The sequence below is a fragment of the Falco rusticolus genome, chromosome 9, assembly GCF_015220075.1.
Source record: "Falco rusticolus isolate bFalRus1 chromosome 9, bFalRus1.pri, whole genome shotgun sequence".
Classification (NCBI taxonomy): domain Eukaryota; kingdom Metazoa; phylum Chordata; class Aves; order Falconiformes; family Falconidae; genus Falco; species Falco rusticolus.
This window is the reverse complement of record NC_051195.1, coordinates 778,354-797,069: the sequence shown is the minus strand read 5'-3', so window position 1 is coordinate 797,069 and position 18,716 is coordinate 778,354. Positions and strand designations below refer to the sequence as shown.

At 45.7% G+C, this 18,716-nt stretch overlaps 1 protein-coding gene across 1 annotated transcript in view; it reads right to left on the bottom strand.

Moving 5' to 3' along the window:
- STK32C (serine/threonine kinase 32C) overlaps window positions 1-18,716 on the bottom strand; it is a 96,686-nt gene that overhangs the window by 30,681 nt on the left and 47,289 nt on the right. Inside the window, exon 2 of the mRNA XM_037400647.1 lies at window positions 15,661-15,716. Within this exon, the coding sequence (XP_037256544.1) occupies window positions 15,661-15,716 (56 nt within the window). The remainder of the gene's footprint in view (window positions 1-15,660; window positions 15,717-18,716) is intronic.

Sequence of the window (18,716 nt, the reverse complement as noted above, 5' to 3'; positions counted from 1 at the left end):
CTTTGCTGGATGGAAGTCTGACCAGGTTATAGTCCCATCTGTTCACATTTGCTTTTCAATATTGCAATAAAATCCCTAGTATGTTTCCTGCAGGAAAAAGGACAGTTCAAACCTAGACCTTGTAGGACCTGACCGAACACAGCTTTATTTTCCCTTTTTCCTACACACCCAACACTCAACACAAAGCTTTTGGAGGGCCACCAACAGAGACCATACTAAGGAACTATCACAGTATACAAATGGCAAAAGTGTCAGTGAGAAAATACCATCTTGGAAGGGAGAGGATTAATGATAATTTGCAGTTAATACCAACTTGGCACGCCTAGCACAACTCTAGTAACTACTGATGGATTTCATTACCACCATTGTTGACCCTTCCTTTAGAAAAAGCAAGAAAGTGAATGTTACGGCAGCTCTTCAAGGAGATGTCTCCTCCAACTCCACCATCGACCTCCACACATGCAGAAACTCAATATACAAAATATACCGAGTCCCTTATCCATAAGGAATCTCTTGCAATTCTTCTAGCGATTGATTTCTGTCATTGTTGGCTGTGACAGAGGCTGGGGAGATGGAGGTCCCTTCCAGATGGAGGGCACAGGGGCTGTGCACAAGCCTGGACACACAAAAACTCCCCTGCTCCTCCTGGCTGGTCTCATTCCTCCATCACTGCAGCCACCCCACCGGTTGAGCCCAAGCAGATGAATCACCAGCAGACAAGGGGCTGCCTCCACCCTGTTGTCAAGGAGCCAACAGCATTGCTTCACAGGTCAGACCTACCAAACAGTACTTAATTATATCGTATTACCAAAATGAAGAAATATGCTTCAAGTATTCAAGGGCAGCAAAGAGGATCTTCCTGCTGTGGCTCTCCTATCAGGCATCTGTGGAGCTTTTACATTTCCACTTATTAATGCTGCTGAGTTATTCACCATCCCTCAAGCGGCCCATCATCGTGCATGTCTCTATGAACATCAGACAGCACTCACAGAGCTGAGTCATCGCTGTGACTTCAGCCTGGCTGCCCAGAGGAGCCAGCAGCTACCCGACCCAGCCCTGCATGACCAATGGCAAGCTCATCGATTTCAGAGCAAACTGTGCTCACTGGATTAGTGGCACAGGGCATTGGGAAGGGGTAGATCAATACCTAAGCTCATCACTGCCACTGAGCAGCAGTGCTTGAGCACAGCTTAAATTCCACCTCCATCATGGAGGCACTGCCCAGAAGAGGACCTGCTGCCAAGAAAGGTCTCCAGTTGGAGTACTCTGCCCAGGAACATAAGATACTTTCCCGGTCTTATCCTCTCTGATAAGCCAAAAGATAACAGCAGGGGGCTAACATCTATTTTTCTCATCTTATGCAAGTGCTCTCCATAACGTTCGCATTTGAATGTATTTCCCTACTGAGGAAATAAGGTACAGCAGAGCAGAGCTGAGAGCCGCGGCATGCAGCACGACACGTGGACCTCTGCAATAACACACACATAGGGCACCATTCCGTAACAGATGAGTGGCGGCCAAACAATGGCACTTATCAAAATGGCAGCTGCGAACAATGGGTTGGTTGTTATTTAATCATCTGTATGGTTTGGTTTAACCGCACCATTTGCTGAATATGAACAGATACATATTTTATACCTCATTGCCCTTTATTTAGAGGCATTTTTAGCACTTACTTTTACAAAGAATTCTTAGATCAAAAGTAATATAGCACAACAATCTTACTGCAACTCTGTGAGTGAACAACACTAACAGAAGGATTCTTGGTAGATTTTGTACATAAATAGTAACTAAACGGGAGGCGAGAATGAAAAGCAGAGACACAAAAGACTTCTGTTTAATAAATACTGTTACTTTCCTTTCTTTTCTTTCTTTAAAAAAATTCTCACATATTTACAGTCCACACTGTTTTCGTGAGGGAGGTAGAACTCCTGATCCTACAGAAAAAACACAGTTTATTGCAACTGTGATGGGTCAATAGGATTAAAAAAAGCATAAAACATTAGAAAAGCATATCTACAATTGTTAAAACAATACTATAGTTAAGGTCTTATTTCAGAGAACACAACCTCCAGTTTGTATGAAAATGGAAAGCACTAAATTTAGAATTCATCAATGTTTTCATTCCTAATCTTTTAATTTTATCAGATTATTGAAACAGCTAGTATTTTTGCTATCCATATTCTATAAATGAACATGCCTAGAACTATCCAGCAGGTGACCCTTGCTGGGTTGTATCTGACAGCCCCTCCACTGCCCTGCCAGCACCCACACTGCCGCAGAGTGGTCACATTGCACCCTGGAGAAAGGAAGACAGGCGGAGGAAAGCATCATTCTAGGACTCAAATCCACTGAAAATCACATCCTATTACTTATGCTGCTCACAAAAAGTGTTCTTTCTTTCATGGCTGTGTTCTCCGAAGTTCTTCGCTCATGACAGGCTGAGCAGCTTGACCTTTCCCTCTGCCTGTTCTTTGATTCCCTGTTTCCCCAAGGCCAAAGGTAGAATTTAGCAGAAAGATAGAGCAATAGAGACAAAAAAAGACCAGGGACCTAAGTGACAGAACAGAATACAGACGAGGCACGAGAAATAGTATTTTCTGTTTCTTCCCTACCAAACCCAAGGCCAGGCTGGACGGGGCTGGGAGCAGCCTGGGCTGGTGGAAGGTGTCTCTGCCCGTGGCAGGAGGGTGGAACTAGGTGATCTTTAAGGTCCCTTCCAACCCAATCCATTGCGTGATAAACCCATCAAATCTGGGCAGAGAATGAAATGAGAAGCACAGAAGTCCCAGTGCGTAACTGCCAATAGCATGCTTGGACACTGTCAGAAGGTGGTTTCTGAAGAGCAGCAGGGTCTCAGGGGCACTGAGGCAGCACGTGCCCTGCACCGTCCAAAACAAGGCACGTTCTCACACGCGGCCAAGCCCTGCACTGCTGCGCATGGGGCGCTCTGTGCAAGGGACTCAGCCAGCTCATCTGCTGCAACGCAGCGAGGTTTTCTGTGTCTGTACAAACATTTGTACCGCACTTGGCTGAATTAATTAATTGTCAGAGAGCAGCTAGACAAATATCAAGCTTCGGGGAAACTGGAGAGAGAAGCAGCTCTTTGCCACTTGTTATTGGCAAAATGGCACACTGTGAAACAAATATACATTCCTGGTTTCCTTAAATGTTTCCTAATGAAGTAAGTACTCTATATAAATGCAGGTCAGTTTTTCAGGAAGCTTTTTCCAGCCATCAGAGAATGAAAATACTCGTGAAAACATCCAGTATGTTGCACTTTGGTAATTCCGGCTATTTTCTGACCATAGCACATAGGCCTCAGATGTCACGGTGTTCACGCACCGTCCAGCTAAACAAAAAGCAGGACCATGCCGACTAAAGGACTCGGTAGCATGCCTGGACCTGAGGGGTTCACTTAAGCTGAACCACTGCATAAAAAGGAAAGGTCTATCTGAAACACTTACCTGTATTTACAGCAAATGACTCCAGGATCCCCAGATTTTGTAAGGAATGTGGTCAGACATAATGATTTTAAGCAACACCATAAATAACCAGGACTGAAGCTAACCTGGACAGATTCATACAACAAATTGTGTAGCTTTTACAATACAATTAGGTAGACAGACTGTAAGGCTCATTTGCTTCCCAGGAAATAAAAGTTCTAAAGAAAGACTGCCTGGAAAACCAGAGCGCTTTTGCAAAAGGACATCTTATGTCAGCAACATGTCCTGCCACTTTTGAAGGGAAGATACCCGTACAGGGGCACCCAGCTCATTACACAGTTTAAAAAATAATACATAGTTCACACCCATAATGTTGGTCCTTCCTCCCTGTGGGGCCAATGATCCACAAAAGGAAGGCAGCACCTAATAAACATTAAGCTCTGTGTGTTTGTGTAGGTATGTATATATATACATAGCTCTCCTAGTAGGAGCCAGTTCCACAGGTTACAGGGTAACACAAATAAAAATCCTGTTCTACTTTTCAGATGCAGTTCCACAACAGTAAAGCTGCTTCTCTTGGCTGCCTGGCTACCAAGTTACCACTTGGGACACACTTGCCAGCATGGGGACAGGGACCAAAGGCTAAGGTGCAGAGGAACACAGGAAAAGGCACCCAGAGGCCAATGCAGAAGGTCACCAAATTCTGAAGCCATACAAAATACAAATGGTATTCAAGTAGAAATTAAATAGAAATGGTACACAATACCGACACAGAGGTCTCTGACACAACTGGTTGGTGTGCAGCTTGGGGCAAGCAGACGCTGGGCAATATGACAGTCACGGGAGGAAGAGACTCCATCCCAAGCAGAAGTAACAAGAAATGCACTCTCGTGGTCTTCTCGACCTTATCACATGAAACACCCAATCCTCCACACAACCCTTCTGATCCACCTCTAAAGGTCTATTCCACAACAACAACTTTTTCCACATCCTCTTTTTGCCTGTCTCCAGAATCCATCAACATAGTTCATCAGGAAAACAGGGCAAACCACTACCTAATTCTTAGAAGACTGGAAAAGAGGCAATTTCAAAGGAGAAAGGCAGGCAGGAAAATTGGAAGGAATAACAGCACATCATATGCTCGTCAATAGGAAAGACACTTCCTAGAAAGTCTGGCTCATGGGAAGCTTCTGCCCCGTGGCAGCTCCAGCCTAGGTGCTGCCGCTGACTTCTGGTGCACAACACAGGCACCAAGTCTCTCTGTGTCCAGTCTATCATTACAACAATCCTTTCTATTGTTAATTGTATACCAGTTGCACCACTTTCTATTTCTCAAGTTCCATTTTTTCTTCATTGCTGAGACACAGAAAATCCTAATTGCCTTTTACTGGCTTGTGGGAAGCTCCTGCATTCGCCACAGAAAAACCACAACAGAACTGTACCAGTACAGCATTATGGATTTGGGTCTGTACTCTTACCATAATATTCAGTTTCAGTTTTTAAGCAGTACATAGATACTTCAATAGGAAGTCATGAACTTCAGACTTCTTTGAATACTGATCGAACCCACAAGAAGAAATACATCATGTGAAGAAAAGGAGAAAGTCTCCTTCTGAAGAGGCATCACTGAATTATGGTGCTGCCTAGGGTACCAAAATGGGTACATCCTACAATGGTCTGGGTAAACCCAGACAATATTTACTTTAATAAACTATTATAAAAGTGCTTAGAGAGTATTTGCTGTATTATGCTGATATATTCATAATTTCATAACAACAGAGGACACTGTTCCTTATCATTTATGACATTAAGCAGTTTGAATTGGACCACGAGCATAACAGAACATGTGAAACTCAAGAGCTGCAGCTTCTAAGGACCTGCAGATGACTTTCATGTACAATGGAGCTTCAATTTTATTCTTGCTAAATCCTGCATCTGATGCTGAACCATCCCATGCTGTTAGTTCAATTAACTGGCTTGTGGAGGTGTGTGGTATCATGGCTTGTCAGAACAAAAAAAAATTAAGATCCTAACGCTGGTCATATTTAAGCCACTGAGAAATTTATAATTAACATTACCAAAGCAGGACACTTTTTTTTTTTTTTTTTACTTTAAAAATAAGTCTTTTTTATGCCAGCCATGTTTGACCAGCAGTCTGGTGTTGGCTGCATGGCTTGAAGACCGGGCACAGACTCTTGGGTTTTATGGCTTATGGCTAAACACAGCTGAACCAGAGATTTTCTTATGGGTCGTGCTATACAATAATCAGATTTTCAATTATTAATCCAATTAGGTGCCAAATTATTCTGCTTTCTGTCCTCACAGATGGATGATAGTTTACTGAAATTCAGTAACACATTTAGGTTGGGTTTCTCGGTAGCCACACCATGCTGCCCTCTCCTGCTCCCACTGCTATTCTTGTGAGAGTCCATGAGACTCCTGCAGAATCTGGAGATCTCCCATGCTCAGCATCTCATACTCCCCTCAAAGGCCTTCAGATCTCTGTCTCTTTACCCCATAATTAGGTTGGCCCTTCTGAACACAAGTGTCAATGATTCAGACACCTGCCACTTAATGGACAGCACATGTTAAGCCATATAAAGGTCTCCTTAATCAGAGACCTAGAAACGAGATTGCATTTGTGGCTTAGGCACAGGGTGGTGGTGGTGGTATGTGTGCATTTTGTAGTTAGAATTTAATATTGAAAAGTATTGAAAAATATTAATATAAAAAAAATTCACATGCAAGAGCTAACAAGAATTAGAGCAGGGAACAGCTATTTAGCCTTGGCGCATACATGGTAATATATGTGAGAAAAAATTTCTGCTGACACAAAGCCACAGCAAGCTTTCATTGCATTGACGGGCAGAAGCAATTTTGTGGTTCACCTCAGGATGTTGCTTCTGCTTCCAGACTAAGAGGAGCCCCTGCAGTGATGCCAAGAACGCACACCCCACAAAGACAGTCACTGTTTGTCTATCGATTACATCTGCCACAGGCACCACCTGCTTCTCCGTGCCAGTGCTCCGAGCACAGAGCTCTGTCAGCCTCTGAGGCTTCCCATGCAGCACCCCTCGCAATGCCTCTTCTGGTACTTACGAGTGTGAGACAGCAGTGATAGCAGCGAATGCAAAACAAAAGCAGCACTACCTTCACATGCAGGACACCCAGCACGGGTTTTGTCTGGCAAAAGGAGATCTGAAGGTCCAGCCAAGTCCAGGCACAGATAATGCAATAAAGGAAAATCAGGCCAAGAATATGGCAGAGAGATGTCCAAGAGGGTCCAGCCTGCAGTCCTAACTGGACAGAGAGCTAGCTTGGGTTAGTAACAACAATAACTGAACGTACATTTGCAATAGTCACAAGTAATTGGAAATACACCTTGTTTGTAAAAGGACACATGAGAATGTGCTGGACATTCCCACCCATAGGGACTTCACTGCCATCCTCCTTTTGGGCAGCTGGAGACAACTGTGGGACTCTGATAGGGGATTTTGTGGAGGAAAGAGAAAATGCCCATAAGAAAGCTTGGCTTCTGCCTCCAGCTTACAGGACTGAGCTGTACCCTCTTGGGAGCTGTTTCTTTTGCCTACACCATAACAGCACTGCATCATTTTACTCTTTATAGCAAACAAGTACTTCATAGTCTTTACACAAACATGTCATGTGGAAGATGTATTATGGATTTGCTGTCTAGGTTTCCTCCCACTAACGACCTTTTTGCAAACTGCAGTAGGAAAGCCGTATATGTGCCTATCACTAAGTGACTTCAGGGCTGAGACAGCCCTGAGACAGGGTACAGGGACTGAACAAGGCTGGGCTGCCCCAGAAACAGCAGCATCTTCATCTCCTTTACCATTTTCAGGGATTACCTGATCCACAGATCCCTGTTTTGCAGAGCAGAGCAAGTGAAAAGCAGATTCTTCAAGTGGCAACGCGATGACAAGTGCAACAAGGCAACTTGAAGCCTACAAAGGCACCGGTCATGGCGGCCAGCAGGCACATCCCCCGCGTGCAGCAGCACAGCCAAGCAGCTGGCAGAGCCTGTGGCAGCAGCAGCCTCCCCTCACTAGCTCTGCCTGGTTGCACCTCTGCTGCCCCAGCCAGAACAGCGTGCGGAGCTGGGATGTCACCACTGGGCCCTCCAGCCAGATCTGCTGTCGGAGAAAGCGAGAGAGGCATTTTTACAAGGGCATGTGATAGGACAAGGGGGAATGGCCTTAAGCTGAGAGAGGGGAGATGCAGATGAGCTGTGAGGCAGAAATTGTTCCCCGTGAGGGCGGCGAGGCGCTGGCCCAGGCTGCCCAGAGCAGCTGTGGGTGCCCCATCCCTGGCAGTGCTCAAGGCCAGGCTGGATGGGGCTGGGAGCAGCCTGGGCTGGGGGGAGGGGGCCCAGGGCAACAGGGTGGACAAGATGGTCTTTAAGGCCCCTTCCAACCCAAACCATTCTGTGATTGTACAACCCCACTGCCATGGAAATGAGGGTGTTTCATCTTGCTGCCCACAGGCACGGCATGCATGCTGCAAGCGCGTACATCTGCCCTGCCACATCGCAGGGCTGCCCTGGACACAGTGGTGCTACCTTCCCACCCCGCTGTACCTTACAGACTCAATTAATGACATCCAAATTAAACAGGCTGGTTTGTGCCAGGGAACAGCATTTGTTGCTGCAAGGAGGCTCTCACCACACGGATGAGTCACTCTGGGCTACACATTTTTTTGGAGAGGGATAACACTGGCTTGGAGCAGGCATGGATGGGCAGAGGGGTGCACCTGGCCAGCAGTGCAGGGCCACATCCACCAGGCCCATGAAATCCAGCTGGTCATCATCGCACCGCACCTCACCGGGATCGCCTGGCTGCCAACTTTTAGCTTACAGATGTTGGGTTTCATTGCAATTACAAACACAGACATACTTTTTCCTTTTCATTTCATGCTAACTTTTTAATAAACCAAAATATTTATATAAAATTATAAAAACTTTATATATTTTTATATATTTATATATATAAAAATTTATATTTCATGTTTCCTTTTTTCTTTATTTGGTAAAGTTCAGAAGCAACAGGAGGAGGAAAAAAACAGGAAAAAAACCCAAACAAACAGCTTGTTTGAGGTGGATACCAGAGGCAGGTACTAGTGACATCCCTGGGGCCACCAAAATTAAAGAATGAGAGTGATGCAAGAGTGAGGAAATGAGGGACAGGACCATTCAGCACCTTTGCTCTTCTCTTTTCCATCACTTACCACTGTTACAATTGCTAGTGACAGTTTATCACACTGCCAACATACAACAAACAGCGCTGGCACATCCTGAGGCATCACCACTCATGCTGTGACATTTTGAATCAGTGCATCCTGTGGGAAAGTCGGGACCGCTGCTACCCACAGTGGCAGCCTGCCCTGAGCGCCACGTCTGTGTACTGCCTGCCCCGCTGCCAGCAGTGCCAGCCCCAGTGGGGACAAAAGGAGGACGATGGCACTGTGTCGCACCCAGACCCACTTCTCCTGTTTTCTCTAAGAGGAGCTCCACTGCATTATAACACAGGCTCACATCATAAGGGATCCAGTCTGCTGGACTTGCTTACCTACGGCTTCATGAATTAAACATACGTGCTTGCTTTCCTAAGAAAATGACATTAAGGGATTTTTTTCTTTCACACCCATGCCTACCAACTTCTAGAACTGTTGGCCAGTTTCAGCCAGATTTTACAGATGGATGGACATCTCAAAGACATAAAAGTTCCTCTCAGCTTTGTGAAAACCAATCAAACAACACAAAAGACAGAGATCCAGAAGGAGGGAAAGGTTCCATCACTAATTCAACCACATTATTAGATGCCAGGGAATCCTCATGAATTCATCACACCAAATCAGACTTCGCTGCTACGCATGAGTTAGTAGAGACAAGCTTTGTTCTGGCAACAAGACACTAGGTCCTCTGGGTACTGGTGCGCTTTGATAGCAAAAGATGAATTGACAAGAGAAAATGACAGAACTTCAGGCAAGGAGTAAAGAGCCAATTTTCCCAACAGCTCTGCAAGCACGAGGTGGAGCATGTCTACAAAGTGTGGGGGAGCAAACCAAATGAAAACATCTTCTGGGTTGTTTTGTAGTGGATAAGGAGAGAGATTGGCTCATGCACAAATTTTATCCTTGGTTGTGCCTAAGACCTGCAGTGCATTTCTCAACTCCCAGCGCGCAGCTAGCACAACCAGCACACTCTGTCTGTCCCCCATGGCTCAGGAGAAACTGTATGAGCAGGGACATCTGTTGGTGACTCAAGAGAGGGTGTCACATACTGCACAGAAAAGCCATCCTTACCCCATAAAGAGGCTTCAGCAAAATACACAGGAGGCCTCCCCTGACACAAGATGCAATGAATCAGTGGACAGAGTACAGCGAGCTCAGGGTTAGTGCCTGTTTGAGAATAAGCGTTACATTCAAATGCCACAATTTGCAGCCAGCATCCAGATTTCCTCCAAGACTCCTGATGACTAGGAACCAGCAGGTTTCAGGACTCGGGAGGGACAGAGGCTGTCTGAGCTGTACAATGAGAAACCGTGGGAGTGAGTGGCAAGCCTGGCACACAAAGCGAAGCCATTGCACTCAACAGCCAGCTCCCAGGAGCTGTTGCTCATGCATGCCCCTCTGCAGCAGCCTGTACCCCCCCCCCCACGCACAGGGACTGCCCAAGCAGGGGGATGCAGCAGCTGAGCAGCCCCAGGCAGGCAATGCCATCCCTCCACTGCACTCTGCTCTGGGGCAAGTCCCCACCAACCTGCGGGGGTGGCCCAGGGGCCATCAGTGGATTTTTAGGTGGAGGAGGGTGCTTCCACCCTCCGCTCTCTTACACCGCTTTCCTGTCCACAGCCTCCTGGCTGCTGGCGTGAGCATTGGTTCCACCTCCCATCCCACGCTGGCATGACTCATCCACAGGGAATGACGGGGGGCTGAAATAAACCCCAGGCAGTTTTGAATGCAAATGTTAATAAGGCACTGGGTATATAATAATAACAAAAGTGGGCAGCTTTTACTATAAATCACTGTCTTATGAAGTCTGATCCTTCAGAAGCCCCCAAAACAGGTCCCTGGCAGGAGCACACAGTGTCATCTCCCAGGCCTCCTTCCAGCTGAAGTCATTGCTCACTCCATCACTTGTCACTGCTCACTCCGTCACTTGAGATCATTGCGCAGCATTTTCTGCTCTGTAATTTTACTGCTGCTGCCCCACAACCCGAGATCTGGACAGTAACGTAGTGATGGACCACATCATCACTTCGGCTTTTCATTCTTTGCCGTCCTCTCTCCTGTGGCTTTACCGATGACACACTTGGAGCTTAGCAACATCCAAGAAAGAAAAAAAAATAATCACTAAATACTACCTAGGAGGTTGCATCAGAGGGAGAATCCTGCTCCATGTGCTCCATGCTTTCTCAGGCACCCCCTCCTGGTCACTGGCAGATGAGGGGCTTGTGCAGGGAGCTGTTCCTGTGCTGCACGCTACGGTGAAGCATGTTCTTCACACCACTATTCCTGCAATTGCGTATCTCCTGCCTGGAGGACCCACAGCATCCTACACGACACCCTGTGTAGCTTTGGGGACCAAAGAGGACAGTGCCTGACCAGTGCTGGTGCAGCCACGAAGGCTTTCTCTCCTCAAAGGGAACCGTGCCCAGTGAAAACTCACCCAGGCAGGGCCGGGTGGTCCAACACCGGGGCTCTTTGGCGTCCTGGGACTCACAGGTATCCCCCACCTGGCTGGCCTGCTCAGCTAACCCCACCAACCTTTTGACAAGCACATTTCCACCTCCGGAGCCTCCTGGCACCACGGCAGGCCCTGGGCCAGGGCCGCCAGCAGTGTGCGGAGGAGGGACAGGGCCAATGTCCAACGGGGGCAAACCCTTGGCAAAGGAACAAGCAAGGGCAAAAAATACCTGTGGCATTTTAATGCCAAAGGATTACACTCCTAGCCTTTCTTCTGGGGCAAAGCCCCAACATTTATGAAGCTGGAAATAAAAGACAAAGGATCAAGCTTGTGTTGGCATCAAAGAAGGATTCAGTTGAGAATAGACTTTAAGGGAATTTTATTTACAGTATGTCTAGTGGGTGTGCGTTTATGACCTTTAGAAAACAGATTAAAGCTTTTCGATACCCAGCTTCAGGCTGTGTGAATTATTAAAGCGACAAAATCATTAAGTTGAAGTATTTTTGCCAGGCAAAGCACATTACAAGCAAGCTTTCTTTGGGAGGGTCAGCCAGGGGCACCCTCAGGGAGCCAGCCCTCCCGGGCAACCCCCTAGCAGGTCTGAGGGAGGGGGGACGCTCTGTCTGCAGCTGCCATGCTGGGACAGCCGCCCCTCACCACTTCACCCCGTCCGTCATGGCAGCCTCTCACCCTGTCCGTCACCGCAGCCTCTCCCCTTGTCCCTCACCGCAGCCTCTCACCCCATCCCCCATGGCGGCCTCTCACCCCATCCCCCACGGCGGCTCCCGCCATGGCTCCCACCCACACCAGCAGGCCGTGGGGGTTGCCTGGGGACCCTGTTCTCCAGGCCTCCCTGTGCAGCCTAACAGCTGTAAACACCTCTTTACTACCAGGCAGGTTCTCCTCAGCATTCACAGGGTCTATTTTAATGGGACTTCACAAATTAATTTTAATGGGAACTTCACCAATTACTTCACCAATTACTCAAAAAAAAAAGAAAAAGAAGAAACATGAAAGCGGCGCCCGGCAGAGCCCTGCAGACTGCCCGCACTGGCCCACCCACCCCACGACGTATTTGTTCACTCTGGCAAACCCTATTTTCATGCCACTGCTCATTCCAGCCCCCATCCTCTCACTTAACCCCCTATTTCTAACAGCAGACAAGGACAGAAATCCATGCTGAATCCATGTTTTTATTTCTTCACAGCAGTAAAGTGGAAATAATGAATTCCCATAACCCTATCCAGTTCTGTATCCCTTGGAAAAGGTTGTGGCGACTGATTCGAAGGAGAACGGGGAGGGAAGCCCAGCGGGAGGAGGAATACAAGAGCGGACACTCTCAAATGCCTCCCAGTTCAAATGGATTTAAGAAGACTTAAGCCAGGAGACGTCAATTTTTACAAAGGGAGATGTCAGGATACCTGCAATGCAACCAATGCCTTCTGAGATTTCCAGGTCTCGTCATGTCTCTTGTGAAGCATAATGAAACTCAGAGCATGTCCCCCATTAAAACTGGGGGTCACAAACTGCCTCACATTCTGGGAACCCTCTCCTGGCTACTGCTCCTTGGGTAACGGCAATGGAGCAGCTAAAACCTGAGCAACTGCCACTGCTTGAGAAAGGAGTCTGTGCTACAGCAGAAACGCAATGCTCCTATTAAAATACTGAAAATCAAATAATATTACCTCTAATATATATGGAAAATATTACACATTTGCTAATTTGAGTAAACATGGAATTGAGCATGATCTTCCTTTATTAACAGTATATTAAAGATGATTAAACCCATCTCTAGGAAACAGAAATTGGCTGGTTTTTACAGATACACCAGAGCCACAGCTCAGGGGCTCTCCAGTTTCTTCAAAATCAAAAGCAATTGCTGAGTTCATTTCTCCTTCATTTGGTAAGGTTTCTGTACCAAGGGCCAGTCTGTCCTGAGAGGTGCACAAAATAACAGTGGAAAGCAAATGCCTTGCCTGAAGCTACCCAGCAAGTGGCTGCCTCCTAGATCCCTCACTACAAGATCACACGGCATCACAGATTTCACAGGTCACTCATTGCACACTGAGAGTCTAAACCCCCACTTTGAGATGGACAGGACGCTGCTTCCTAAATGCCTTCCTGAATGTGGGCAGAAGTGCTTAAATCAACCAAAGCAACTAAATTACTCATAAATTTCAAATAACAGTTTTCGGGTAGGTAGTTCTCCATTTTCTGTAATTAAATGAGAGTTGTAAATTACTTCATAAATGTAAAAAACTTTTCTCAGTATCAAAGGAAATTTGGCATATTGACATAATTATCCAGAAAGATGACAGATTAATCATTTCAGCATTTTGTTGAAAGTGTATATACAATTCTGATGCCTGATAGACTGCTACATGCTAGACTTAACCTTTCTTTAACATAAACAGAGAAGGAATCAGCCGTGAGGAGCAGCTCTCTTCAAAGCCAAAAAGGTCCTACCCTGGGACGAATATTTTTTTCTCCTTTTCATGGTCTGAACAGAATTAATTTTCCATCATCAGGTGTTGGTGCTTAACAGAGTACAACCTCTTTTCTCTGTAAAGTTTACATTTGGAAGTATGAGTCTTCTCATATGGGCTTAAAAAAAATGTTAGCTGCTATTTTTTTGTAAGATTTTGAGTTAGGTTTTGGCCTTTGATGAAGAGCAGAGGTCACAAGACCCTGAGAGTTCTCGTTCTCGCCAGGAGCATCTGGGCAGACTTTCCTCTGCTGTTTGCCTTATCTTTACAGTGCTACCCTAAGGAAAGACCTGATCTTATATTTAACCATTCGCCACCATCTAATATAGCTCTGCTGCCAGATTCTGCCTCTTCTTGCTCTAGAGACATGGCTGCAAATATGGGTGACTATTTAAAACCACCCTCTCTGTGACTAGCACACTACTCAACATTACATTTTCATTAACCATGGAAGTCCCATGCCGGCTTACAACAAAGCTGGATGGGAATTCGTATGGGTAGATTGTGCCCCAAGCACACCAGAATCGTGTAATGGTGTTTGTCAGTTAACTGATGCTGTGGCTGTGACAAAATGTCTTCATTAGCAAGCAGTGCTAATGACAGCACTATGACTAATCTTGTCCACTCCCTTGACTCTAAAAGCTGGAATCTACCTCATCAAGACCACGGTTGGATTTTGTACTGCTACTGTTTCTCAAGACTGGCACTACTTAATACATTTTAAGTGTTTTAAAAGACATTTTCAGTAACTGGTAAAATATTTGGGGTCTTCTGGCCCAATGAGTCACAGACCGCCTGAGAAATATATGCTTTTTCGAAGTTTCCAACCACCTGAACAAAGTTTCCAAGCATTGAGTGCAGCAGGCCAGATGCTCATGTGGCCATCACCCAGTGTGACACTGCCTTGTTAGGGCTTAAATGGGCAGTGAGAAAAAGTACAGCTCATCTCCTGGGCCAGATTCAGATTTTCTTACCTTCATAGTATGAACTTTTGATCAAAGTAAGATGGGAGAGACTGCCCAAGATGACCAGACAGAATGAAATGAGAGAGGGTACAGCTTTCCTCTGATTGCTCAGCTTATCTTCAGTTTATTTTAGCAGCATGTGGAAACACAGAAGTGCTTGCACCATCCTCTGAACTTGTTACGCTATTTCAGAAACTTGATATCGCACCTTTTGCAGAATTTCAAAGGCCATTTCCCTGCCCTGAGAGGTCTGTTGGGTGCAGACCTCTCAGCTAAACAGAGGGACACAACTACTGTTGGGGCACAGTAAAATGCTGGTGACAAAATGACCGCAGAACAATACCGAACCAATGAAGTCTCACGTGCACGCAAGGACATACACACATGCATGCACATATATGCACCGAACCTCAGGCTTGCGCTGCAAACAAATGGTATAAAATGCCATGACAGAAGCAGCAAACAGTCATCTACACAGGGACCAAGTGAGAGTCAGTGGAAAAGGCAATGAAAAAGGAATAAAACTAGGAAATCAATCAGTAACTGATTTCCAGAGCTATCCAGCTTTTTGATCATCACCTCCCACCTTCTCCCACACGCTTGGCAAAAAAAACCTTGTTAAAAATAAACAATAAAACTCCTTTAGCATAACTCATTTCTGAGTGGGAAAACAGCCCAGGGCTTCAGAGAACCCTCTTGACCACATTGTGCCAGCTCACTCAACCAATAAGCACAACTTCCAACACCTTCCTGACTTACTGTCCCCCTCTCGCAACCTATAAAGCCTCTCAGGAAGCAGAAAACTTAATGAATATTTGCCATGAAACAGTCACAATTGTGCTAGTAGTTTAAAATACACCTGTTTCACCAAGACACCAAGAATTAAAACAATGCCAAATGGCAACAATGTATTTTTCTGAAGACATTTTTCCTGTGTTTACTTAGCTGCCACCATCCACAATAAAAATAGCCTATTTCAGTACCATTACCGTTTCAATAAACCACAAGTATGTAACAGCAGGCACCGCATAAGACACACAAGAAAACAAGCCTACCTTGCCAAAGCTTCCCTTTCCAATCGCCCGCAGAATCTGGAAGTGGTCAAAGTTCACTACAAGGAAAAGAAAAAAGAATTTAAATTTGTAAATGCTTTACTGCAAAGATCTTACACTTAAAAAGAAGACAAGGAGACAACTAAAGCGCATTGATCATGTTTTTATTAAAGTCATCATCTCCCAGGGAAGATGCAGGATAGCAGGTTTTCCTTCCACGTCTCTTTTTACCTGCTGGAAGTAGCTAGCAACAGCTTGAATTAGGTTACTAAACAAGTGGCGTAGCACAAGTTAAAATACAGCTTTGACCTGTGTCAATACAGGACGAGTCTCACAGACTCACAGACACCACAAGCGCAAGAGCAAACTCTGAGCACAGGCAGAGTGGAGAACACCAGCAAGCAGTGCACCCCACGCCGCGGGCAGCCACTGCTCAACACGTGCCTGGCCCCGCACTGCCTGTGCACATTCAGCAGCCACGTGGCCTGGTATCGGTGCTTTGCAAAGGACAACATTTAGAAGACGGGGACTGACTTCCACTCCTTCATGTGCAAACTAATCTGTACCAGATCTTTCTTCCAGAGCCACAGTAATGACAAGAAAGGACAGTACAGTTGTAACACTTCAGATACTGCCTTGATCAGCAGCTACTGCAAACAAAATTATTTTTACTAAACTATTGCTGTGATGTAGTCTAATGTAAGTCTTAAATAAATAAAAAAGTAGGTCTATTTATACCAATAATGAGATAATCCCCTTTACCATATAGTTGGAGGGCCTTATCGACAAACAAATACTGTCACAAAAACCAATGTAAAGCACACAGTATTACTCTCATTTTACAAACTGCCTCTTTATACTTCAGTTCCTTAATGTCCTCACAGCTCAGTAAGCTGCACAGCTGCAAATGAAGCCCATGGTGTGCACGCACGCTGCACATCAGTGCTGATGGCTGCCCATGCCCAGCATGCTCTCAAAGTGGCCAGACATTTAGTAGGAGCTGGCTGGTGAACTGAGCTGCACCCTGCTCACCTGCATCTGTCAGCCCTTGACATTTCTACCATGAGACCCTGACCTTGCACGGAGACCCTCAGCACCTGCTCCCCAGAAGTCTGGATGGAAAGAAATGCTTGGCATGGGTTTGGGGATTTGCAGGGTGAATGATGCATGTAATGGTCAACAGAGAGCACTGGACCTGTGTTTGACTGACAGTGGAGACCAGAATCACACAGGAAGAGTGGGAGCAAAGAATTCACTATATATATTCCGAGTCCCACTCCCAGATCTTAAATAAATGCACATCTGTCATCTCTGAGGATGAATCAAAAGCCCACACATGTCCATGGAGTTCCTATTACCCTTTTGTGCTAGGCTTGTATCCAAAATATTGTTGTTGTCACTTTTGTGGGACATTTTCTGCAGGAGAACTTAGAAAACTTTGCCAAACGAAACTGAAAACAGTCTGGGCCAGTTCCTACCACGTATCTACCTACACTCTGAGTTCACTCCACAAGCAATGCTGGAGGGCAGATGCACCGTCTCCTCCCCAGGATGCTCCAGGAGACTCCAGGAAAGACCACACGGGAAAATCTGTACCACCCCATTCTTCTGATGGCCTCCCATGCTTCCAGAGGAAAGACTCAGCTACACTGGTGGTGTGTCATTTCCATATCACTCCCCTTCTCCACGGGCAAACAGCTTTCTTTTAGCAGGACTTGACAGATCTTGGGTTGAGAAGCCACGAGATATTGGCAAGGACACAGGGAATGCCCGGGGCCAGTGTCCAGCTCATCTGAGATGCTGCAGGAGCTGCAAAGTGGTCACCTGCTCCCTCCTGTCTGACAAACCCACCCCCGGAAGGACCATCTAAAGCCATTTTTTCCTACCACCCCTATTAGAGAGACTACAGTGAACAATGCAGAACTGTGGCTACATCTTGTTCATAAATATTCTTCCTGAAATCAAAATATTAGCACACACAATGCTGAAGCATTTGGAACAACGGATCCAATTTTTTTCACATGCAAGCAAATCCATTAACTGAACTTCCATCACTAAGAAATACTCAAAGAGGAAACACAGCTATAGTGAGCACCTTTAAAGGACAGCATTTTATTGGCAATTAAACCATGTGCATGTTCTCGTGATCTGTGATCACTCCAGGAGGACCATTTTTGACAAATCTTTATTGTAGTGTTTGGAATATTGTATAAAAAAGCATTGCTGCTGAGAAAACAAACCCAAAAGTGTCACTTCCATGTATCCATGACTACAACTGATCCAGAAAGCATGCTCTAGTCAGCAGTCAGGAAACAAATCTAGATATGAATATTCACCAGGCCCTTGAACTGATCAGCAAAGATGTCAGTTTTAATACATTAAATACAGGGCTCTGCTGATGTGTAGTTCAGATCGTGTTAGACAAACACTGACTGATTTTTTTCAGTTTCATTATTTTCTTCAGGAATTAGTAAGCAATCCAGTTAAAAGAAAAAGCAAATTCCAACATTTGAGGAAGAAAATCATAGTAGCAGCATGTTGCTTTTTGTGCATAACACACTGGATTTCTAAAAATGACAACATATCACTACAGAATATGTGATTATCCCTAAAATAGAAATCCTGAACCTGCCTGGAACAATTACGTATGCTCCAGAGATTCCACTTTCTGTGAGCTGACAAGAGAAAGCTGTCTTTCACCCGCAACTAGAAGAGCTGATTATTTGGAGGTGACTGGTATAAGCCTGAGTCACAGACATCAGTGAAGGATTTCATGACACACACTCCCAGCGAGGGGAGATGACAGCTGTTGCCTATTCACAGGACCATAGTCACCCACCACTGTGACTTCAGCATGGCACAGTTTTGACAGTCACAGTCTGTAAGCACAGAAATGGTTTTGGCTTGAGGTTGAGCTGGAGGAACCCGTGGGAGGGGCAGAGGGACCTGAAAACCTGGAATGCTTTAAGGAAGCATTTCTTTACTGGGAGTGTGTTCAAACACTGGAACAGGTTCCTGGAGAGGTAGTTGATGCTCCAAGCCTGTAAGGGATTGAAAGA